The sequence below is a fragment of the Halichoeres trimaculatus genome, unplaced genomic scaffold, assembly GCF_033239565.1.
Source record: "Halichoeres trimaculatus isolate MK-OKI-2021-1 unplaced genomic scaffold, fHalTri1.1 fHalTri1_scaffold_11, whole genome shotgun sequence".
Taxonomy (NCBI): Eukaryota; Metazoa; Chordata; class Actinopteri; order Labriformes; family Labridae; genus Halichoeres; species Halichoeres trimaculatus.
Window position 1 is genome coordinate 7223123 of NW_027437189.1, and position 24677 is coordinate 7247799.

Consider the following 24677-nt stretch of genomic DNA (forward strand, 5'->3'; position numbering starts at 1 on the left):
AGTGAAATTCCCAAAATCTCAAAATTTTGCAAATTCTTCAAACTATGTGATTATTATTTTTTTTGATAAATTTAAAATAATGTAAAAAAAAATGACATTCAAAAAGTGGCAAAAATAAAAAATATGCAAAAATCTCCCCCAAAATTTGAAAGCTTTCTTGCAAAATGTGATGCAGATTAAGTTCAGCAAATTTTAACACATGATTCTGTTTAGTGTTAGTTTCTTTAATTATCAATACCCTCTGGAAGAAAAACAAAATTCTTTATTCCAGTAACATTTTTTAAAACTACAGGAGCCACTGCAAAGAGCCACATGAAGCTCCAGAGCCGCAGGTTGCAGACCCTGTGTTAAAGAGGTTGTTTAGTCTGTTTTAACTTACTGCATGTCTGTGTTTCACCAGGTGTTGTTTCCAAACCCATTGAGGTGACGGTGGAGGAGCCCAAAGCTCAGACAGTCAGAGTCGGATCAACTGTCAGCTTCATTTGTACTGCAAAGAGCAAGGTAATACAGCTGGATGATCAAAACCAGCTTTACAACACTAGAACCAGGGTCACAACAAGACCAGTGCAAGAACGGAAATGCGCCTTACAATAAGTGAATGACTGTTGTCTCTCTCTGTTCCCCACAGTCTCCAGCCTACACCCTGGTATGGACCAGGAAGGGCAACGGGAAGCTCCCCAACCGTGCCATGGACTTCAACGGCATCCTCACCATCCAGAACGTCCAGCCTGAGGACGCAGGCGTCTACGTCTGCACGGGCTCCAACATGTTTGCCATGGACGAGGGCAACGCCATCCTCTACGTGCCAGGTTCGTGATCCACGGCACCGCATCCCATTACCCATCACCACCCCACCTCAACCTCCCCCCTCCCCAACTGCTACACCTACCAGCTCTGGCTCCTGTAGTTTCCCCTTAGTCCTCAGCTTGCAGTGGTGCATGCTTTTCTCTTTTTACTGCAATTTCCCCCCCATCATGCATTGCACACACTCAGCTCTGGGTGAACAGCCTAATAAGCTTGCAGTTTCTAACTCCAACATGCTGCATTATTTCTCTGCAAACAGCTCTCCTTGCTGCTTTTTTAACCCTTGTTTGTGTCCAATTAGAGGCTTTTTCTGGACTTAATATGAAGAAATACAGCTTGTGGGTTCGGTTAAAACTAAAAACGTAGGGTACAGATCTTCCAAACAACTTACGGGGTCAAGAATGCAGGTTTAGACTCATTTAGTCATGGCTTCCTCTTGGATTCTTGATTTGAGGTTAAACACTCTCCTCAAGCTACTGCAGTTTTTTTCTTTTCTGAATTAATTGGTGGTGGTTTGGTTGCTTCTCGAACACTGTTAGTAGTCGCTGGTATCTGCTGTTAGAGGTGCTGGATTCTGGTGTCTTGGTGTCCCTCCTTGCCTGAGCTGTAGCGTGTAATGACGAGGAGGATTGTGGATGCCTTGATTGGTGCTTATTGACTCTGCGACTGACATCCAAAGAGGACTTATCTGGAGGAGAGGAGACGTAGAAAGAAGCCCTCGGCGTTTCTATCGCTCTACTCCTCCAGTGTTTATTCTGAAAACGACTGTCTGCTGTGTTACTCTCCTGATCATCCTGATGAATGAACAGAAAGGTGCTATTAGCCATGAATCTGGTTAAACTTGTGGTTGAATTAACTTCCTGTTGTGTGCTGTAAAACTACTCCTTCGCTTATTTTGAGTTCTGTTTGTATCGTTTGTTAAACGTCAGGTTAATTTGGTATAAAAGATTTAAGAGCTGACTTAAAATATAAAACAAAAATGGAAGCTTTTCCACACTAATTTGTCAATAATTCCTGTCATCTGTATATTATGATGCTTCTTTGTTCACACTCATTGTTAAAGGCACATTTTATTTTATTTTCCAATTGACTGAACTATGTTATCCTGAAATGTTTCAATGAAATAAGATTTCTTCTGCTTTTTTTGTGTCATGTTTTTAAAGGGAATTGGCCATGTGAATGCAATGATGTTGCATGATGTGTTTACATTTAGGCAATTTCAAGTTTTATGAGAAAATATTTTTTATTTTGTATCTTACTCCTCAATCACAGGTCACATTTTTAAACCATTCTTAAGAATTTATAATGACTGCATTTATTCATTTTTTATTGCTGATTTAAATGATGGCGAAATTACCCAAAGGTGCTTCTGTAAAGATTGTTTTATGAACATTTATTTTGAGAAAAAACGAAATGATGTAATGTACACATGTCACATTGTAATGTATTTATCTTAACTGTGAAAGTATTTTGTGTAAAAGACAAAATTGATTAAAATAACGACAATTGACCAACATTATTTGCTCAATCTTGGGTGGGGCTCATTTTTAACTGAAATTTTAGGACAACCACAAGCTGTATGTCAGCTTTTTTTTTGTTTTGTTTTGTGGGTTTTTTTTACTGCTGACATGAAACAAGTGTTTCGATGTTGGAAACTGCTTCTCGCTACTAACCTGCATGTGTCACATGTGGCTACTCTGCTCATCCCATGTCATCGCCATGATCCTGAGTGCTCTGTGTGTTTTGCATGCCATGAATTTTGAATTCACAGCATATGAAGCACTGTGGATGAATGTTGTGTTTTGTTTTTTGGGGGTTGGTTTTTGAATGTGAAATAAACATCAAAGTACAGATCGACACAGTAAATCAGGTAAGTGAACAACATGACGATGCATTATGATTTTAGTGGCGCCAAACTTCACACCTCAACCAAAGTAGTAAGCGCATTTAAAATTGGAGTTAGAAGGATACCAACAGTTTTGTCCATTTGAAGTGAAGTTTGTGCCACTTTAATTCACATTTGAGATGTTTGAGCATGTGTTTATCTGTGTGCTGCTTTTTTTGGAATAAATCAGACAAACTCACAGCGGCCCACATTTAAGCGTCTCCTAGGAGATGGGAGGTAAACTGCTGTAACCCTGAAACCTGACCTGTCAGTTTACCTGTCCCCCTTCCTCCTCTCCTTACCTCCCTTCCTTCCCTTCACACCTCCAGAGACCTCAAAGACTCAGATGTTTTACACAGCGTATGAAATGTTTGAAGGACACAGAAAGCGTAAGTCCGCATGGGCATGGTTTTCCCTCTGCCAGGCTCCCTGGAGGGACACACCTCTCTCTGTCTCTGCCTTGTGCATGCACTCTTCCTCCAGCAGCATGGATACACTGGTGGTGGTCTGGTAGTGCCCATGTACAATCAAGCTAGCAAGCTAGAAGCAGCTGCAGAAACTAGATGGATTCACCTCTTTAACAGAACATTCCTCTGTGCCTTTAATATATCTCATTAACTGAAGTCCCTCTTACAAGTTATGAGTCCAATGCTTGGATTGTACATGAGCATTACTGGCTCCTACCTGACTCTTTGGGTTCATTGGGTCCATCACTGCAGAAATAAGTGCACTTTCACTCCTATGGGCAGCTCCTTGTGAATGTTGAGTCAAGTTTCATACATGAAAAAAAAAAAGTATTGTAACGATAAGCCTGAGTATATATGTTAAAAATCAATTCACACAGTACACATAACTTAAAAAAATACTTCATGACTATTGGATAATGTTTGAAAAAAACACTCCTTATACAGGAGACAGTTCAGTCTAGTTATTCACAAATTTTATTAAATTTAACCTGTATTTATATATTTTTGAGTTTTTTTAGTGACTTTTCGTGTCTCCACATTCAGAGTAAAGAGATGTCCCTTCTTCTTCCTCAACTTTGCACTTTCCTCCTCTTCTTATTTTTTCCTCAGGGACCTTGCTTTGAATATAAGTAGTTGTCATCTGGTCTTCAAACATCATACTGTGCTTAATACATCCCATCACACCCTCTTTACATCAGAACTGAATGCGTTTAGTTGAAGTTCCTAGTGTCAGTGCATCAGATGGATGGAAGTGTGCTTTTTATAGCGACAATACGGTAAAGGATCTCAGGACTTCAAAGTGTAAGACAACATTTTATCCTGACATGAAAACCGTTTGACGTTTTATCTCTTTCCAGACTGAGAGATGTCTGTCTTTGCCTGCAGATTTTACGATACTCAAATTAAGTTTTAGTAACAAAAAAAACAGATATTTGGGGAAAAATATCATATGGGGTAGTGTTATACAATTCTGACTTTATTTTAGGGCGTATTCAGACTTGGACTGTTTGGTCCACTTTAAAGGGACCAGGGTTCGTTTCCCACGCTGGTGCGGACTTTTCATGCAGGTGTGAATAGACACAAATGAACCCTGGTGCGTACCATTTAACCGGACCGAGACCCACTTTTTGAGGTGGTCTCGGTCGGCTTCCAAACAAACTCCGGTGCAGGTCTGAATACAAACCATGGTCCATCCGAACTAACTTCAGGATACATGCGCCTTTTGGGCCTACAGAGCCACCGTAACCTAACCGTCTTTGGTTCATACCTAATCCTCCATCTTCTGTTTAGCCACGCTGTTGCTAGCATGTTGTGGGTCAGGACACGCAGAGCATAGCGTCTCCTTGCTGCGTGCATTCGTCTTCGCTGTTCCAAAATTGTGAACGGTGTTGTTAAGCCTACTTTGAAGGAGCTGCTCTTGAAACTGTAAATGATTTTGCAGCTCTAATAAGAGCACAAACACATATGTTTACCTCCTTTTCCTGGTCTGTACTCTGTGTGCCCTTTGTCAGTGCTGCCCAATGAGAGCACTGATCGTCACACACGTGGATGTGTTCACAGAATATAGTCCACTTGCAAAAAGTACAATCTGAATACGAACCGCACCAAACGAAAAAAATAAAGGTCCACTTTTGGTCCAGACCAAACAAGTGGACCGAAGGACTTTTCTGGTCCGAATACAGCCTTAGAGAGGCCTTCACATGCAATGCATTCTGGGATGTTGCAACATTGTAATAAAGCCACCCCTAGAGAAAAACCAAGAAGAGATCAAATCCACCAATTGGTGTGTACTGTATCTATATAAAGTCAGGATTCATCTTATGCAGGTTGGGTTTCAAATTAATGGAGGTTGGTAGTGAAACTTACATTGAATTGATGCCTTGAAAATCTGTTTCGGTGAAACCAAGGAAGCAGCCATGTTAAAAGGGATACAGTTCTGCCAATTGGTGGGATAGTGGGAAACTGTTTGTCCCAAATGCACAATTAATTTTTGCAGTGGTACTTCTGAGAAAAAAAAGGCTCATAAAATGTGGCTTGCTGTTGCAAATCTGCAACGTCTGCCTCGAGAGGGTTAAGGTACTCTCTAGCTCAAAGGTTTTCCTATAGCTGCAAAACATCTCAACATTTCTCAAAATTCATGGCTCTGAGATGATGAATCCTCTGTCCTCTGGCATCCCTCTAGTGTTAACTTAAGTTTTATATGTTGAGCTTTAAAAGAAAAAAAAATCTACTTTTATTTGATGATTTATTATGATGTTTCAACATTTCTGTCCCCCACTCAATTATAATATCTAATATCTATTTATACTTCCATAAATAAGGATGAAGGTAGACAGACACCTCAGCACCTGGATCAGAAAAACAAATCTCTACAAATATGAAGTCAGAGGTTTTTTTGTTAGTTTTATCTGGTTGAACTTACTCAAAATTTCATCCAATGATGCACTGATTCTACCCCAGGTCGTCATGAAACCAGTAATAGACACTCTAGAAATCATCTCAACTTTGCTTCAATCATCAAATCATCTTAGTTTTGACTCGTGTGTTTAAAGGCCAACACTGAATCACTATGGGAGTTTTGGTGTCAATAAGGTCAGACAGTCAAGACTCTGCCCAGGCTACACCAGTCTCAGAGGTTTTCAGCCTGCTTAGACAGCTTCATACTCCACCCTCCAGACTGAAAGAGGCCTTTTCTGCTGCTCTGTCACCCTGGGATCATATCGGATTGAGTATGAAGTCGAGCATCTAGCCAAACTGGCGCAGACAGCAATGTGCCCAGAGGCCATGCCAAGGCCTGCCTGCCACATCTCATCTGTTTTTGTCTGGCCTGAGGATCCAGACTGCCAAGGGTGAGGGCCGGGGCAGAGGCAGGGGCAGAAGCCATCACTCTCTGCGTCAATGACTTGATCTAATCAAAGAATTCCCAAAACTTATTTTGATGCCAACGCATTGATTACAGACCTCTGACTAGATTTCATGATGCCCTCCACCAACAAGGCACCTGAAGACCAGTCTGCATTATCAAACTTTACTTCTCTCATGCCTCTGTAAAGTTTCCCTCAGGGTTTTGTGTGTTTGACTCGTCTGTTCTTTTCTGTAGCGGCAGAAGGGGCCCAGCCTGTGGCCACCATCACTCCTTCAGTGCTGAATGTGCAGCAGGGCCAGCGGGCAGAGTTGCGCTGCACAGTGACCGGGAACCCAACCCCTGCCATTGAATGGATTGGTATGGCTACTTGAAGCTCAACTTCTGTGTTGTGTATTCTTAAGATGGCTGTTTTCCTTTGATTTCACTGTCAGTATAATCATTTTTCAGTCAGGGACTGAACAGACTATGTAAAGTAAAAACCTGTATGGATCCAGGGTAGTAGCCAATAGCCACTGTAAAACTATTGCTAAAAGCATTTAGCAATCTCCCAGATAACCACACAAGAAAAGCCTAAATTCATAAGTCATAATATTAGCCAATAAAAGCTATAAGACAGATATTTACACCTCTCCTTGCAAACTCTGCTATCAAAAAGTAACAGCTAGCTGGGAATGTTAGCTATTATTGTAAGCTAGGAAATCTTGCATAAAAAATATAGTGAGTAAGCTGAAGATAGAGTTTTTAAGATTAGACTATAACTCATTAGGGCAGCCAAGGACACAACAGCTAGCACAAGCAAAGGGTTCAAAAGTTCTTGAGAACAGTATTAACAGGCTAATGCTAATATTATATAAGAACTGATAATGTCAACACCAGCAATTGTGCCTTAATTTTTTCCCTTAACATTTCCTCCAGCTTACTCTCAACATCTTTGTTATTTCCTAACTAACATTTTAAGCTAACTTCTTCTGTTTCATGTTGTCGCTGAGTTGGAAGTAAAGATGTGAATTTCTATAAAACAACACGAGCTGGCTAATGCTAATGTTGCCGGAAAAAAAAAAAAAACTCAGTAAATGATCAGAAAGTTCTTTGGTAACATCAGTATTATTTAGCTAGTTACCAAGCAGAAAAGGTAGCTAGCAATGTAAGCTATGTATGTAGGATAAAAAATTGGTTGTATGAAAAGATGTCCTGAGTTAGCTCGAGAGAGCCAAAGACACAAATAGCTAGCAATAGAGTTAGCAATCAAAGAATTGTTTGGCGACACAAGCATTTGCAAGTTAGTGTTGATTTCAAGAAGTTTACATCTCCCCTTACACACTCTGCCACAGCAGCAGCATCAAACGGTAAGAGTTAGCTTGTAATCTTTGCTTTAATTGTAAATAAGAAACTGATCATTTAAAACATTACGTTAGGAGTTAGCTGGAGGTAGAGTTAAGGAAAATAGTCTTTAATTATTGGGGCAGCAAAGACAAAACAGCTTGCACCAGTGTTAGCAATCAAAGAATTCTTTGGCAACTCAAGCATTAGCAAGTTAGTGCTGATTTCCAGAAGTTTACACCTTGCCTAACACACTCTGCAACAGCAGCATAACACAGTAATAGTTAGCTGGTAATCTTAGCTTTAATTGTGAATAAGAAACTGTTTATTTTAAAAATTATGTTAATAGTTAGCTGGAGGTAGAGTTAAGGAAAAAAGTCTTTAATCATTAGGGCAGTTAAGACAAAACAGCTAGCGCTAGCATTCACTGAGTTCTTTTGGTAACAATGGCATTAGCCAGCTAGCCAGAAGTTTACATCATCTTTCAACTGAGCAACACCATGAAACAGTAGAAGCTAGCTTAAATTGTTTGTTTTTAAATGGCTGCCCCTACGAAATAAATATATATTGCAGCATATTGGAAAATATCATGTCATATATTAGGTAATATATTCTCATATATGAGATTTAGTATTTATATTTTCCAATATATTGCAAAATATGGAAAGCGGCAATCATTTGTATATTTTGCAATATATTGAAAAATATTTCATAATTATATAATATATTGTATATGTGCCCTCAATATATGATTCCATGTAAATAAAATATATAATTTATTGGAAAATGTATTGGGAAAATAATATATTACAATATATGACAATACATTTCAAAAAATATATTGGTACATATATTTTTCTTTCGTAAGGGTATAACAAAGATGTTGAGAGCACACTGAAAATAATGGAGTCCTACCAAGTGTTTTTGTGTTATTTCAGTGAAAAAAGTCTTTTTAGACTTAGTTTGAGCCACAATCACTTGACCAGTCAAGAAAAAAGTCTTATTTTAAGTAAAACAAAATCTGCCAGTGAGGTAAGAAAAATGTACTTGTATGAAGACATTATTCTAATCTAGACAAGCACATTTCTCTTACCCCACTGGCAGATTTTGTTTTTACTCATAAGAAGCAAGTCAGGTTTCAATTTTGTCTTGAAATAATTTGATATTTTTCTGGACTGGTCAAATGAGTATGGCTCATATTAAGTCTAAAAAGACATTTTTCATTGTAATAAGACAAAAACACCTGGGAGGTTTCAGTTTTTGCAGTATAAGCTGGAGGAAATGCTAAGGACAAAAAAATTTTACTCACAATTGCTAGTGTTGACATTATCAGTTCTGACATAACATTAGCATTAGCCAGTTAATACTGTTCTCGAGAACTTTAACCTACTCTATGACACTATTAAGATGTTTAAGTTAGCTAAGAAGTGATTAGATGCTGATCTTTTTTGTTTGTTTTTTTCATCATGAGTCATTAGGTCCTTTTTTTTCATTTTTTTTTACATGAAGTGTCTGTGTAGCTACATTCAGATATTCACAACCACAACGTAGAGCATGACACTGTATCAAATAATTTATGATTTGTAAACCTGAACACAGCTGTGCAAAATGTGAGAAGCATTTCTGTTTCGAACCCTCAGCAGAGCTTCTGAGGAAAATTCCTCGCACTGACAAATCCTGTAGTTTTGGATATTAATTCCAGTTTAATTGCAGAGCTTTTAATCAGCAGGTGTCAGATTTCTCTCTACAGCCCTTACTGAGTAAGGGTGTAACTGTCTGGCTGTTGCAGGAGGTCCAGGAAACAGAATGAGCCCCAGAGCTGTGATACGAGGTGGAGTACTGACCTTCATGGCGGTGGACGCAGCTGATGAAGGAGAGTACACCTGCAAGGCCCTGAACACTCACGGGGAGCACACAGCACGGGCTTCACTCCTTATCCAAAGTAAGCAAAGTGTTTGTGTGTTTGGGGGCATGGATGAAAAGTCATGAGTTTTCCTGCCCTGATGAGACAACATGTAATTGTCAGTGTTGTGTGTAAACATGTTTCACTGACGAGGATGATGTTTTTATTTGTAAGGGTCTAATCCAAGTGGCTTAGGCACCAAGCCCCAAGTCCAAGTCAGTCCACAGAACATTAAAGTCCACGAGGGTGATACCTTGAGGTTGTACTGCAGAGCCACAGGAAATCCAAACCCAACACTCAAGTGGAAGAGAGTCGGAGGCCAACTTCCTCCACAGGTGAGACACTTCCTGCCGTCTTATATCCTGGAAGATGACGTCATCACGGACAGATTGTAACTTTGGTTCATCTCTATTTGACACTTCAAGGCGTTTCCGGTGACGATGGTATTAATTAAACTGTGTGTTTTTTTATTTTTTATTTTTTAACTTTACAGCTTGTGACCATTTACCTTTCCCTTCTGTTTGTCTCCTCCCCCTTTTTTTTTGATCCCACCCTGTTCTGACGTTTGCTCAGGCCATTCCCTCTCATGGTTTCCATCAGTTTAAAAGCAACAGTCTCGATGTGTTACAGAGACGTATTGAGGAGCTGCAGGTCTGTCCATCTGTCCGCTGTCTGTCTGTCCTGTCTAGTAATCCACATCAACTGTCCTCCATTGACCTTGTCTTCACGCAGTGTCGACTAAGTGCATGATAAAACATGTTGATTCACACCTTGTTAAGCCACCAGCTGCTCACTTTGTCCCTTTAGAGCTGATGCAAAGTAAATTAAACCAACCAGGTGGTCTTGGTTGGTTTGTCAATGCATGACATTTATGTTTTTATGTTGCGTTTTGTTAATGTAAGTGTTCCATAGTCTTTTGTTTTGTCCACATCATACCATCCCTGATGTGTTCGGGCTCTCAGCACCCAGTTGACCTCCATCATTCCATTGAGTGTATTAACAGGACTAAGTAGACAGTAGGAACTGTAGGTATTTCAGACATACTTTTCTCCGTGCCAGGCTCACCCCGCTGCCCTCCAGCCCAGTGGGTTATTGTGTTTCGTCTGGTTTCTGCGCAGCCCTCCTCGCTAGCTGAGGGCTCCGGGGCCTGTTTAGTTCTGCCTCAGAGAGCCACGGCGTTGTGTCAGCCTTTCCCAGGGGGAGCCGGGCTCTGCCGTGCGACCACGCAGAAATTCTGTATGCTCTAGCAAACGGCTTGCTTTGAAAACTTGTCAATGGGTTCAGACACACATTGAGCCGGGGCCCGCCTCAGCCACTGCTCAGTTTAGCCCGCCTCACGGTTGAATGGGCCGGAGCTAAGCAGCTTTGTCCGTGGATGCCCCAACACCCCCCGGATACAGTAATCCCTCCCCAGACCGTCCTCTCCTGATTCCCCTCCCCTCTGAGATGTTTCAAAACTTGATAGAAGCTCATTTTCAGCCTTGCTGGGCGTCTGACTGCCATGTGGAGTAGTTTACAAACAAGTCAAGCTGTTGTTGTCCTGTGAGCCAGAACGTCTTGGCAGTTTTTAATGTGCAGGTTTTGCTCCTATTGATATTTAACTTGAGACATTTGGATAGTTTGACTCTGAGGGATCTCAATAGTAGCTGTTCCCCTGTTCCACTTTGATTAATCACACTTCTCAAATCACTTTCTGTCTGCTTTAACTCTCTTCATTCATTTTGAAAACATCAATCATTAATCTCCTCTAAGAGTAAATGTCATAGTGCTGTAGATTTAATCATCACTGATCATAATCTATTAACAGATTAATAACATCACAAATCATCGTAGAAAAAGTGGCACCACTTTGTGCGCAGGTTTAAGCACAAAGTAAAGTGTCGTAGCAACCATGAATCAAAATCCACTTAGAGACAAAGCTAAACTGTAGCAATAACAGCTCCTTCACTTGTCCTAAAGATCCACGCTTCAGCGCTTCTGTGTCGCTATTAGCTAGTGTCAAATGTCAGCAATGTCACATTTGTGTTCTTTCGAGGGACACGAGGCAGGTAAGTGACAAGCTTCGTCTTCAATATGAAATCAATGTGTGTTTTATGGTGTACATCATTTCTCAGAGGTGGATTGGAAAAGTTAGATCATGGAGGTCTAATTCTGATGTTTTTACTTGTTGTGTTCCCCTTTAGGCCCGCATGGACCGCACAGACATCGGCACTCTGCTCATCCCCAACATCAAGATCTCTGAGTCAGGCACCTACGTGTGTGAGGGGAGCAACAGTGTTGGCTCGAGTAGTGCTCCCATTGAAGTCATCGTCATAAAAGGTAAGAGGGGATGTGACACACATTTCCGAGGTCAAACATCTTTTTGTCCTGTCGGATCAATAAATCACTGTCAGACTGGATCTTTCACACTTTGTTCCTTGTGTTTGTTTCTGCAGCTGACTACAGCACCTCAGTTCTCACCATCCAGCCTTCTATAGCTGATGTCCAGGAGGGACAGAGTCTGGAGCTCAACTGTTTTGCTCCTGGGAACCCTCCTCCAAGAGTTACCTGGACGAGAGCCAATGGACGTCTTTCCTCTAACCACAAGGTAATCGCAGAAAGATACAAACAGAAAATACATACTGTATGTGATTAAGAAAGAACTTTAGAAGGTGAAGGCTGTCTGAACTTCTCGTGTTTATTTGAGTTACAGTCATAGAATTAAGGGTTAGGCTCTTCTCTTGCAGACTTAACTCTCTGATTCTGTCTCCTGTGTCCAGGTTGTAGGCAGTCAGCTGCACATCTTGTCCGCTTCTCCAGAGGATTCAGGAGACTATATCTGTCGAGTGCAAGGCAACCCTGGAAACCCTGGAAACCCTGGAAACCCTCACGTGCACCAGGCCTCTGTCTCTGTGTCTGTCACTTCATCTTCATCACGTAAGCCAGTCTACATATTAAGACCACACCACCTTACTTGGTACAGTGTTTGCTCACATGGCTTTTCCCACCACTGCTATGCTGACGACACTCAGCTCTTCCTGTCTTTTCCACCTGACGACACAACTGTCTCGGCTCAGATATCAGCGTGTCTGGCTGATATCTCCACATGGATGAAGGAATACCACCTTCAGATAAATCTGTCCAAAACCAAGCTCATTGTCCACCCTGCTTGTCCCTCGGTTCAACTACAGATCAATGTCCTACTTGATTCCAATCAACTTGTGCTACAAACTCTGCGACGCAGCTTCTGGTACAGGCTCTTGTGATTCCACGCATCGACTACTGCAACTCCCTTTTAGCAGGCCTCCCTGTATGTACATTTAAACCTCTGCAGGTTACCCAGAATGCAGCAGCACGTCTGGTCTTTAACCAGCCCAAAACAGCACGTCACCCCGCTGTTAATCATTCTTCACTGGCTTCCAGTGGCAGCGCCGATCAAATTCAAAGCTCTTCTTACTCTGGCTTACAAAACATCAACAAGAACAGTTCCTGCCTACCTGGAGTCCCTCATCCAGGTCTACACTCCTTCTGGCCCATTACGCTCTGCTTGTGAAAGATGCCTGGTGCTACCAGCACAGTGCGGCTCCAAATCACTAGCCAGACTCTTCTCCTCAGTTGTGCCCAAATGATGGAATGAATTACCAAACTCTTCACGATCAACATAGTCCCTCTCTACCTTTAAGAGATGTCTGAAGACTTAATCTGACCCTTCACCTCTTTGTCCTCAGGGGTAGAATGAGTCAGAAGGTCTAAGACCCAGCTCTTAGTGAATTTTCAGCACTAATTACTAAATGTTGTTGAAGGTTGAAGTATATTGTTGCAGCAATTAATTGTGGCTAGATTATTCTACATTATTTGATTATATTTAAAAAATACATTTGAAAAAAATGATTGCACTTGCTAGGTTTATTTCGACGGTCTTAATTCTTGTTTGTGTTGTACGTCACTTTGGACAAAAGCGTCTGACAAATGAAACTTTAGAACTGTAGGAGTCTCAATTAAGGTCAATTCAACAGTGTTAGCTTATCTTACTGTCTGTAGTGTCAAGAAACAGAAGCTAACCTCTAGAAACTCTTTTCTGTGGATTCTTTGACATGATATGATTGGTTGCTAATGAAAGTAAACAACCGTTTTGACCAATCAGTCAAGCATCTTGCATCCCAACATATGTATCTACTGGAAATGAATTAAATGTAAAACCAAAGATTCAAAAGTTTTGATTTTGTTTAAAACTTGATCATCCCTGACAGTTGTGACCTTTTCACTGAGAAAAACACATGAAGGGCTGGGTTTGACATGGCAGGGTGTTGTTCTCAGACTAACACTGCCTCGCTTCATGAATGAACTTTCCAGCCGTTCTTTCCAGCGTGACCTCAGATTGAATGATTTCCCTCTCTACTATCCCATGATCTCATCTTAATTCACTCCTTCCTTGACTCTCAGTGATATTTCAGTCCTCAGACTCCTGCCAGTGAAGCCCAAAGCCACCTTGAATAGTAATCTGTCAGTTTAGGTCTCCGTGAATATTAAGTGAAATGAATGAAGTGGCGTGTTGGAGCAGTAATTCAAACCGCCGCTCTCTGCTTCAGGTCTTCAAAGTCCAATCATCGCCGTGGAGCCCCACAGTGCTGCTGTGCGCGTTGGGGAGTCGGCCAGCTTCAGGTGCAGGGTGTACAGCGGAGCGCAGCCTGTCAGACTTGAGTGGAAACTGGCCAACAACCAGCCGCTGCCAGGTAATAACCACACACACACGGAGGAGTAAACCTGTTTAATGAGGTCTGATTTTATGATGTCATTATTTACAAGCAATTACAGCCACAATCCAGCCATGAATAACTGCTCTGTTGCTCCATTTAATGACTAATTTAGAACTCCGCTTCTCTCAAGACCATTTTCTCCAGACTCAAAGTGACATTTTGACTTCACAGAAACTCAGCAGCTCATCAATATCAGTCAGAGTTGGTGAAATGTGCATGAAGTTTTTGATCATTTCATTTATTTTAAGTTATGTAATCACACTCTTTGGCAAGAGTGACATCTCTATTTTTACATTTTTTCACCTTTCTTGTACTGCTTTTGTTTTTAGGAAGGATGAAAGACTTAAGCTTTAAAAGGAAGAAAGAACTACTGTATAATATATAAGTCAAGGTTTTTTTGCTATTGAAAATAATGTGAAAAGTGAACTGTTGTCTTATGATCAGGGGCTAACCATTGACGGTGGCTGTAGCGATCCGTCAATCACGGCAGAGACGCAGTGATTGTCCAGAGCAAATTGGACCAACAGTTGGGCAAGTTAACAGATGAGATAAAAGTTATGATGCTGGTTTTAAGATAATGGTGGTCAATACAGCAGAGAAGTTTTCAAGTGGTCAGGCAGCAAAAAAGTATGAAGTTACAGGGTGTAATGTCCGAAAATCGCGTGTCTGAAAAATGCGAACTGTAAAAGAAAAGTTTATCGAGGTCCTCAAAGCGGCAGTTACCAAGAGACTGACAGGATGGTGGGTGAGTTAGTTGAAAAACATAACGAAGGCATGCCCGTTACTAGGGACGGGTACTGAATTAGGTACTTTCATAGGTACCGACCAAATTCAGTTAAAAGTATCATGTTTAGGTACCTAAATGCATCCTTGTGACTGTGAGGGCGTAGAAAAATAGAGATTTTTCATGCTGGACCTGAACACAGCATTGCAAGGTTAGACATTGGAGAATAAATATGTTGAATTACAAAAAAAAAAAGAGATTTTATCATGAAACAAATTAATATTTACTACCACATAAACACAAAAAAGTGCAGAAAAGTGATACTGTTGGGTACCAATAGTGATTGCCAGGTACCGTAATCAGTAAGTATATGAAAGCAGTCTCTTTTATTTCAATGACTGAAGTAAATTTTGGTTTTCAGTCTTTCTCTGATGATTGGTCTTGAAAAGAGGGGGGGTCATCTTTAGGGCTCACGACTCGATTTCGATTCTTAAGGTTACGATTGAATCAATTTGAATCGATTCGATTCAATTTTATTTGATTCAATTCGATTCGATTTAACTCGATATCTACTCGATTCAGTATTAGTAAGACTGCTTCGGTTATTGATTTTTTATGCCCATGGGAACATATGTGGCGTGTAACTTCACCTTTTGGAGCATTAAAACAACCCAAACGTTAGACTTTAAAGCAGAAGGAGCAGGCTTTAAGCTGCTGCTGCTGCTTTGTTTGCTGTTTTGTTATTGTTGTTCTGTAGTCTTTGTCCTTACATCAGGAAAATACGGAAATATTTTGATGCATCAATTCATGGATATATTAGTCATCTTATGATCAGGGTCATCCTATATTAGGGTCAATATGTTACTTTACAGTCTGCTCTTAATAATCTATGATTTTAGGTTTTCGATAGGATACAAAGAGAGGCTCTGATAGTTCAGGCAGAGACAGACCAAGAGCAAGCAGGGCAGATAGGAAGGAGGGAGCTAGAAGAAAAGCATCCACCTTTGTTGAGAGCAGGAAGTGAAATTTGCAAAAAAATACTTGTAGAGAAGCGCCAACTAAAATCTCTTGTTTTACTACTCTATGCTGCTCAATGTGATAACACAAGGCACAACACTGGCTCAGGCTCACATTTGGATTAAACTAGACAGAGTCCTCCTCCTGAGGTGATCAGGGGATCTAAAGGGCCTCCCCCTCAAGATCTGTAAGCCTGTAATGTTAACTATCTGCTCAACCAATTTCATCACAAGCCAAAGCTGCAGCAGTCAGGCTTCCAGACACCACAGCTGATGTTTTCCTTTACCCGTCTTCTCTGCAGACAATGTGAAAGTTGGCCCTGACGGTTCAGTCATTACCATCACCAACGCCCGCCCGATGAACCATGGTGCCTACCGCTGTGTGGCCAGCAACCCGTTCGGCATCACCCACACCATTGTGTCCTTGATCATCAAAGGTAAGCTCTGTGCACACCAGATTCATTCATCTCACAAATGTAGATGTGAGGGCTCCCTCTAGTGGCTCAGTGCTGCATTTGTACTTGTCGCCCTTGGGTGCAGAAACTCCTGTGGCCACCGTTACACCTCTGGGGCCCGTGCGTGTCAGGGTGGGGGAGCCCATTAACCTGGAGTGCCAGGCTTCAGGAGAGCCCCGCCCCTCGGTGTCGTGGCACAGGCTGGACAGTAACAGAAAGACCATGCTGAGCAGCCCGGTGCCCATGGAGTCCAATGCAGTCATGCAGGTACAGATACACTTACACTTATTTTTTTTAGCAAATCATACCTCAGTGTTACTTTTAAGACCCAAATTCAGCATCTGTTTGTTCAAATATATCAATTTCTGATCTTGTGCAGATTCTAGTGGCTCGTCCAGAAGACAGCGGCACGTACGTTTGCACAGCTCGCAACAACGAGGGCAGCACTGAGACAAAAGTGGAGGTCCTGGTTGAAGGAGGCTCTCAGGTACCCTCAGCACCAAGAGCTGCTGTTCCCGAGCCGCTCATGGTTATTGTGGAGGGACAGACTGCAACACTGCACTGCGACGCTCACGGTAACAATGAAAGATGGTTGAAAGTTACTGTAAAATGTTCTTTTCTTTAAAAAGAAGCCGAGCAGACTTCCCTGATTTACCCTCTCAGGTTTCCCCTCTCCGACGATCACCTGGTCCAAACTGCGCTCTCCTCTGCCTTGGAGACACAAAGTGGTGGAGAACGCCTTGGTCCTGCCGAATGTGGGCCGCCAAGACTCTGGAGAATACATCTGCAGTGCCACCAACACCATGGGCACCTCTGAAGTCACTGTCATGCTTGATGTAGAGAGTGAGTGTGCCTTTGTTTTTGTCTGTCGTCATAAACCGTGAGTAAAGATTCCTCCTCTGAGCGTTTCATCTGTGTGCAGCTCTCCCGTACGCCACCTCCGTACCCGACGATGTGTCTGTGCGTGTCGGGGAGGTGATCAGGTTGCAGTGCCTGGCTCATGGCACTCCACCTCTCACCTACACGTGGACCAAGCTGGACGGAAACCTGCCCTCAAGGGCTGAGGTCAACGGTGGAGACCTTCAGATCAACCTGGCAACCGCTGAGGATGCTGGGAGCTACAAGTGTGTAGCTGGCAACAAAGTGGGCATCAGCGAGGTGGTGGCTAGAGTAACAGTCAGATGTACGTTGTGTTTCCAGAACATACTCAGATTTACAACAAAAATGGTGAAACTATGAATCCTCCATGAATCTTTTTCCTCCTCCTGTGCAGCTCCTCTAGCGGTGAGGGTGTCACCTCAGGTGGAGGTAAAGGCTCAGGGCAGCGCTGTGGAGTTCACCTGCTCAGCAGCAGGAGGGATAGAAACCAAGATTGAGTGGCTGAAGGAAGGAGGAGCTCTTCCACCAAACCACCACGTCAAGGACGGAGTGCTCAGGTACCAAATAGGCATCACGTGTCAGTATCTGTATGAAATCTTTACGCGCATTTCAAACATAAATACCAGAAAATTTCCTTTTACAAAACTCCCACTGAAAGCTACCTCTCTTTTTCCTTCTATCTAAAAATTAAAGTTTTCACTTCAAACAGAAAAGTACCATCATTTCCAGACTATTGGGTGCACCTGAGTATAAGCTGCACCAACCACATTCAGAAAGACACATTTTTTTTACATATCTAGGCCAAACTTGACTTTTAGATACTTGCACAGAAATGGATCAGCCCGATGTTTGCGCCATTGCATGTTGTCTCCCTAAATATAAGGATAATAGACCTAGACTAATACCTGGCTCCTTTTTTTCTATCACTGAAACAATATTAACGCCTGCCTGTGCAGACGCCAGATGAAACTCTCGGGGGAATTGTGTCAGAAAATCGTGCTTAAAAGCCATTCAGGAGGACGCGTCCCTTTTGCAGTCACAACGTGGTCTTATCCTGGATCAGCATCCATTTCTATCTGTTTTCTCTCTCTGACCAAGTCTACAAATGAAGTGTGAATTGTCTGAAAATATTTAGATGTAAGGGTTCAGAGTGTGAGAAAAACGTAGCGGCTTATAGTCTGGAAATTACGGTAATGTTTTGAACAAGTGTATGGCTTGTAAAGCTACTTTGTTATCTTTGAGGAGGGGTTCCTCTTTGGAGTTTTTAAAATATGGTCACCCTTTGGGAGTCATCGAATCTATTTTCAGTTATGCATTTGGTGTTGTAGCAGCAATTTATTAAGTAAAAATCTTTTTTACAACATGTGGTGTGAAGTTAAATTTAACCACAATGCCTGTGCCCATATTGATAAAGAAAAGCATCTTCCTGGGAATGCTGCTGACAAAGTTAAATTGGACTTTGGCTACACAGATTACTGTGAGAATGAATAGAGACCCCACCTGGTTACACATTCTTATACATGGTGGGAATTCAAATGGAAAATAATAGCTAGGTATTTTAGAATACTGGAAATTGTGTCCGAGGTGGGTCCACAACATCCCAGTTCATGCTGGAGAAACTGTGGAGCCCATGTTGCTGATCACACCCACATTTTTTGGTTATGTCCTGAGTTAAGTGTGTTTTGGAGGAAGGTTTTCAATGCCCTGAAGGAGTTTTTTAAAATAAATATTCAGCTAAACCTCACAGTGGCAATACTGGGGGTAATTGCTGAAGGTTTGGACAGAAGAGCAGACAAATACCTCTTGAATGTACTGTTTACAACAGCCTTAAAGTGTATAACCATCAGATGGCTGATACCAGAACCTCGCTCGTACAATACACGGATTCAAAAAGTGTGGGTAGTTAACTAAAGGAGCAGATCACATCCTCACTAAGGCTTAAGAAAGCCACCTTTATTGAAAGGTGGGAACCTATGCTACCGTTACCTGTTACCTATTGGTGATGCGAAATCCTCCAGTAGTATATCAAAATGTTGTCATCTTGTTTCTGATTTGGATTTTCAACTTATTTTCTGGAGTGGACATTATCTTTTCATTTGCTTTCTGTTATTGTTTTCTTTAATTTTTATCCTATATCATCTATGAAGGTTTGTAAAATAGTACAGCTGGGAGAAAAAGTAAAAGAAACCTATTGAACTGTATTGAAATGTAAACATTGTATTATACTGAAAATAGAAAGCATAATGAAAACTAGGTTGAAAAAAAAAACGAAACAAAAGGGTGTGACCAAAAAATATATGAATATCTTGTTTTCATGTGAGTAACTGGACGTTTCTCTTGAAGGATTGAGAACCTGGAGCAGAGCAATGAGGGCGTTTACATCTGCAGAGCGAGCGGTGTGTATGGTCAGGCCCAGGACTCCGCCAGGTTGACCATCCAAGGTTTGTAACTTCCCCTGCATCTTCACCAGCTCCACCCTGCTTCATTAACAAACAATTAACAAACCTAGATATAACACTGACTGCTTCCCTTTCCTCAGCCCTGCCAAAGGTGATGATAAACGTGCGCACCTCGGTGCAGACCGTGATGATTGGGAACTCTGTGGAGTTTGAGTGCCAGGCCATCGGTGACCCAGAGCCCACGGTTCAGTGGAGCAAAGTGGGCGGGTCTCTGCCCGCTCACATCATGGTGAAAGGCGGGATGCTGAAGATTGAGCAGGTGACGGAGGCAGACGCTGGGCAGTACCGCTGTACGGCCACGAACGATGTGGGCTCGGTGCAGTCGCAGGTTGTCCTTAATGTGCAGTGTAAGTTTACAAGAGAAGGGAAAAAGCTGAAACAGTCTTTTCCTCTTGACTTCTTATAAATCCTTTCCCCATCTTTTTTTCACAGCTCTTCCTCAAATTGCTGCGCTCCCTGAGACCAAAGAGGTGACAGTGGGGTCTGATGCAGTCCTGCCTTGTGTGGCTTCAGGATACCCTGTTCCTGAGATCAAATGGTCCAAGGTGATTACTTAAACTCCATACCATGCTCTCTTAAGAGGGTGTGTTTGAGACTATGGGCACAAGCTGTTGGCTCGTGAACAATTGCCGTACATCTCTTCCTCTAAATAGCATATTAATAGCTAACGTAGTTCATGTTCTTGCTGAGTAACTATTAGAAATAGGTAGTTGGTTGAATGGAAAATTCTCCACTCTGACATTTCTATTATGATGTGTTTCATGTTGATTGATGAGACTTTTCAGATGTATCTCAGGGAGAAAACTTGTCGTTTTTTTCAGGTCGCTGTGGGTCAACACATCATCTCAGATGTGTAGAGAAAAAACTTTCTCCTGATGTTATTTCTCAAACTTCTTGTTTCTGTTTTTGTATCTAGCTGGACGCTGAGCTCCCTCCAAAGTGTTACCAAGATGTCAACGTTCTGACGGTTCCCGGGGTCACCCATGAGGACTCTGGGACGTACGTCTGCACGGCCTCCAACAAGCAGGGCAAAGTGGAAGCTTTTACTACACTTCAAGTTCACGGTTAGTCTTCAGAACGGAGGTTTTAATAATGAACTTTGGCTATCACTTTAGCGCATTAATTAGATCAGATAATTACACTGCAAATAATAAATGAAATATCAATGTTTTTTGATCCAAAAGACAGACAAAACATACCTATTTTTGAGCACTTGCAATTGAACTGATGTTTACAGACATCAATGGCAGTGAACAGGACAACATGGACATTTTACTATTGGCTCATTGAAAAAAATGTGGATTTACAAATCTTCTCTTCGTGCATTGATTTGATTCCAAATGTGATTAATTAGATAAATTAATTAAAAATCTTGTAATTAATTAGATCATTTTTTTAAATGCCTGGCAGCACCTCATAAACTGAACCCAAAAAGATGTGTTCACACTCAAACATGAGCCTTCTTGATGCTTTTTTCCAGAGAGAGTGATGCCGTACTTTACCCAGGAGCCTTTGTCCTACCTCACACTGCCCACCATCAAAAACGCCTACAAGTCTTTCAGCATCAAGATCAACTTCAGACCAGATAACGTTGATGGTAAGAAGTTTTCCTCAGGAGCTTGCAGGATGTTTTGTGTTACACTCTTATCTTTTGTTGTCATTTCTTTGGTGTAAATTCACTGCGTCTCTTGTCTCTCCCTCACCTTCCCCCCTCACCTGCGTGGTGGGAAGGTCTCATATTGTACGCTGGTGAGTCTCAGAGCTCCAGAACCACGAGAAACTTAAAGTGATGTTGGCTTCTTGGCTCCATTAGCCTTTCACATCATGCACCCAGCTGGAGGCTGTGTTTGAAATGCTGAAGTTTGCATGCCTGGCAGACGTTCTCATACAGGCTGAGTTACATCAGCGAAATAAAGGCTTGGTTAAATACGTACTTGTCCTATATTTAGGATCATTTCATGCAGGGAGTTTTTCCCTGCCCACAGACAGTGTCAGTTTATACTATTATCTTTTTATTTAACTTAACATTTTAAAGTGAGAGCTGGAAGTTGTCAAATTGTTTAAATATTTTCTCTATGTAAATGTTTGGAAAATCAAAGAATATAGCGTTGTCTCAATCCAGGGGCTGCAGCTTACGAAGGCTGAATTTTTAGAGTGATTATGTCACAGCGGTGCATCGAAGGCTGTCACTTCAAAGGCTCCTCCAAAATGTGGCTGACGAATCCAGCCTCCTTTTCACACGCCGCAAAGGACAGATTTGGTGTATCCCTCTTAGCCTCACGTATCCCAAGATGCATTGCCCTTCAATTTTATTACTGAAAGCATTAATGAAGACTTGATTTTTTTTAGGAAAAAAACTAACAGTTTTGAAGTAATATACAGAGGAGAAACATTTTGGTTGTAAATCGTCTCATTATGGCAAAATTCTGTTCATAGATGTAAATTCTCTGGAAAAAAAACTTCCTTGATTGATTTTTTTTAAACGGGGAATTCAAAGGTAACACTTAACTTTGGAGGTCTGCAAATTTAATCGCATTTAGGTAATAATTAAACAAAGTTTTTTCTCATTTATTTGAAATTATCTTATGAGAATTTGGTGAAAATTAGCACATAACTTCTGTCAAGATTCTACTTTGCAGTGTGCCTGTACTCACATTGTCTATCACAATAAGGTTAGGCCAGTTTACAGCCCCACTCTTGATAAATATCACATCTGAAGCCTTCAGTTGTATCATGTAAAACATTATAGGTCTAATCATAAAGGTTTATCATTCTGTATGAGATCTCAATTATGCAGATCAACAAACTCGGTACTACTAAAGAATTTGGTGAAATTAAATAACGAATAGCTAACTATCAACTCTTTATTGGGAAACTGAATTATTCACTGAACATTTCAAAGGTAATTGTCAGAGGAAACAATGAACCTAACTTCTGTATCCAAGAACTAAGCAGCTCTTTATCACCTGCTTCTCTGGAAATAGCAGAAATGTTGGGATACTTCTAAAAACATTCTGTGGTGGGTTGTGATTTAATTTCAAATCAATTATTTGCTAATCGTCACCTTCTCACCTTGCAATTTGGAGTAAATTTCAAAGAAACTGGAAAAAAACAGTAACCTACCAATTTTAACTTGCAACAATAAAGTTGGACATTATTTCAAAGAAGTTATGTGCTAATTTCAAAGAAATAAGAAAAAGCTTTGTCTAATTATTACCTAAGTGTGATGAAACTTGCGGACCTCTAGTAAAGTGTTACCAATTCAAACAATAAACTAATTCAATTCAGTACTGTACAATTTTTTGTAACTGATCTGACAAACCCCTTGGAACCTGCTCAAATATTGAAAATTTACTTTGTTTTATGACATGATTGTGTTTCTGTACTCTATGAGAAAAGACAAAGTAAAATAGCATTGGTAAAAAAAAAAACAGCCTGGTTTAAATAAGTAAATAAGTAGAGGCTGCGTGATGACAAGAGTGACAAACAGGAAATGCTCTGTAGACCAGTCAGTCTCAACTCAGTTCAGCCTTCGCGGTCTATGCAGGCTGTGAAGGCTGATCCTCCAAAGGTGGGCTACAGACCCTGAATTGGGACACAGCTATAGTTTTGCTTTTTACTTTTGAAACTGAGCGTTGTACGTCATATGTCCCGATTCAAAGATCTACAAAATATTGTGCGCAAAACCTCTTCAGACTTTGTTGTTTCAGACCTTTTTGCACTCTCTTCTTTTTCAACCACTTACCCTGAGATTAAAGCCGTAAGGGATGATTTAAAATAGATTTACAAGAGGGCATGATCCTTCCTTTGAGCCTCTGCGGCTCATCTAAAGCATGTGTTCCCAGCATGTGGAAACGGTTAAGTAAAGTGTCACTGGTTGCGTTTGGCAGCCCAGTGATGCACAGACGAGAATGGCTTTGGTTGGCCTCAAAGTTGCCTCACCATAGCATGCTGCTTTACCATCCAGCTTCATCTGATTTATGTTGAACAATATCCATTCTCAACAAGTCTCTCCAAACTTGATTTTCTGTAACAGCTGTCCTCAGCAGAAGTAAGGGACACCAGTTTGAGACAAAATTGAAGACATGGAGATTATCAGCAGTGGAGTTAAATAAATTTCACTGCTGTCACGATGCCAATTTAGATTTACGGGCTTCTTGAGATGGATATTTTAGTGAGTGATGCAATTCTTTACCCGCCCTCATTCATCCTGTTTCTGTTCAAAGGAATGATCCTCTACAACGGCCAGAAAAGGACCACAGGTGCTGACTTCATCTCTCTTGGACTCGTTGGTGGTCGCTTAGAGTTCAGGTCAGTCTCCTCAAAGCCTTTCTTATGACTTAAAGTAAACATGACTTAAAAAATCAATAATTGTTACGTTTTGTTCTCTCAGGTTTGACGTGGGGTCTGGCATGGCCACCATCCGTGACCCTAACCCCATCAAACTGGGAGAGTTTCACACCGTTGAGCTGTCTCGCAACCACACCTTGGGGTATATCATAGTGGATGGAGGGGAGCCCATCAGCGGCAGTTCGCAGGTATTTCTTTCAACCTGACTCCTGCTTTGGTTTGTCATTTTTAATGTCAGATAACTTGAACCATTTCATCTCTTTTAGGGCAAGTTCCAAGGTCTGGATCTGAATGAAGAGCTGCATGTGGGTGGTTACCCCAACTACACTAGTCTCGCCAAAACTGCCGGCATTAAAACTGGTTTTGTTGGTAAGATAAATCCATCTGAAATGAAAAAGAGGAAAGGTGTGTCTGATTTTGAAGGTTTCCTCTGATATAGTTTTGCTTCTGTGCAGGCTGCATCCGTCAGCTCATCATCCAAAATGAGGAAGTCATCTTCAAAGACCTGGACCGTAGCTCGACTGGAGTCACAAACTGTCCCACCTGTAAAGACCAACCATGCCAGGTCAGTCTCAGCCATCCTCTTCATGCTTTTGGAGCTTGTAATCTGTTTTTTCTTCTATAACTTCTTTAAGTTTGTGATGTAGAACGGAGGGAGGTGTGACGACTCTGATGCAAGTCTGTATAAGTGCAGCTGCCCCAGGGGGTTCACAGGCAGCAACTGCCAGCATCACCCATCCCTGCACTGTCACTCAGGTACGATCCACAGGGCCCAACAGGCACTACATGTCAGTATAACACTTTGTAATCAGC

General features: G+C 41.5%; 1 protein-coding gene across 2 annotated transcripts in view; it reads left to right on the top strand.

The window, feature by feature from the left end:
* hspg2 (heparan sulfate proteoglycan 2) overlaps positions 1-24677 on the top strand; it is a 139684-nt gene that overhangs the window by 105034 nt on the left and 9973 nt on the right. For both annotated transcript variants that reach the window (XM_074680751.1, XM_074680752.1), the window contains 28 exons: positions 401-501; positions 629-809; positions 3019-3078; positions 6257-6379; positions 9132-9284; positions 9420-9580; positions 9819-9896; positions 11429-11564; positions 11681-11832; positions 12005-12161; positions 13814-13957; positions 16024-16158; positions 16262-16443; positions 16556-16751; positions 16840-17019; positions 17099-17359; positions 17450-17612; positions 19399-19496; positions 19595-19861; positions 19947-20059; positions 20431-20578; positions 20995-21111; positions 21246-21263; positions 23741-23825; positions 23908-24052; positions 24131-24233; positions 24320-24429; positions 24512-24620. In XM_074680751.1, the coding sequence (XP_074536852.1) occupies positions 401-501; positions 629-809; positions 3019-3078; positions 6257-6379; positions 9132-9284; positions 9420-9580; positions 9819-9896; positions 11429-11564; positions 11681-11832; positions 12005-12161; positions 13814-13957; positions 16024-16158; positions 16262-16443; positions 16556-16751; positions 16840-17019; positions 17099-17359; positions 17450-17612; positions 19399-19496; positions 19595-19861; positions 19947-20059; positions 20431-20578; positions 20995-21111; positions 21246-21263; positions 23741-23825; positions 23908-24052; positions 24131-24233; positions 24320-24429; positions 24512-24620 (3876 nt within the window). The remainder of the gene's footprint in view (positions 1-400; positions 502-628; positions 810-3018; positions 3079-6256; positions 6380-9131; positions 9285-9419; positions 9581-9818; positions 9897-11428; positions 11565-11680; positions 11833-12004; positions 12162-13813; positions 13958-16023; positions 16159-16261; positions 16444-16555; positions 16752-16839; positions 17020-17098; positions 17360-17449; positions 17613-19398; positions 19497-19594; positions 19862-19946; positions 20060-20430; positions 20579-20994; positions 21112-21245; positions 21264-23740; positions 23826-23907; positions 24053-24130; positions 24234-24319; positions 24430-24511; positions 24621-24677) is intronic.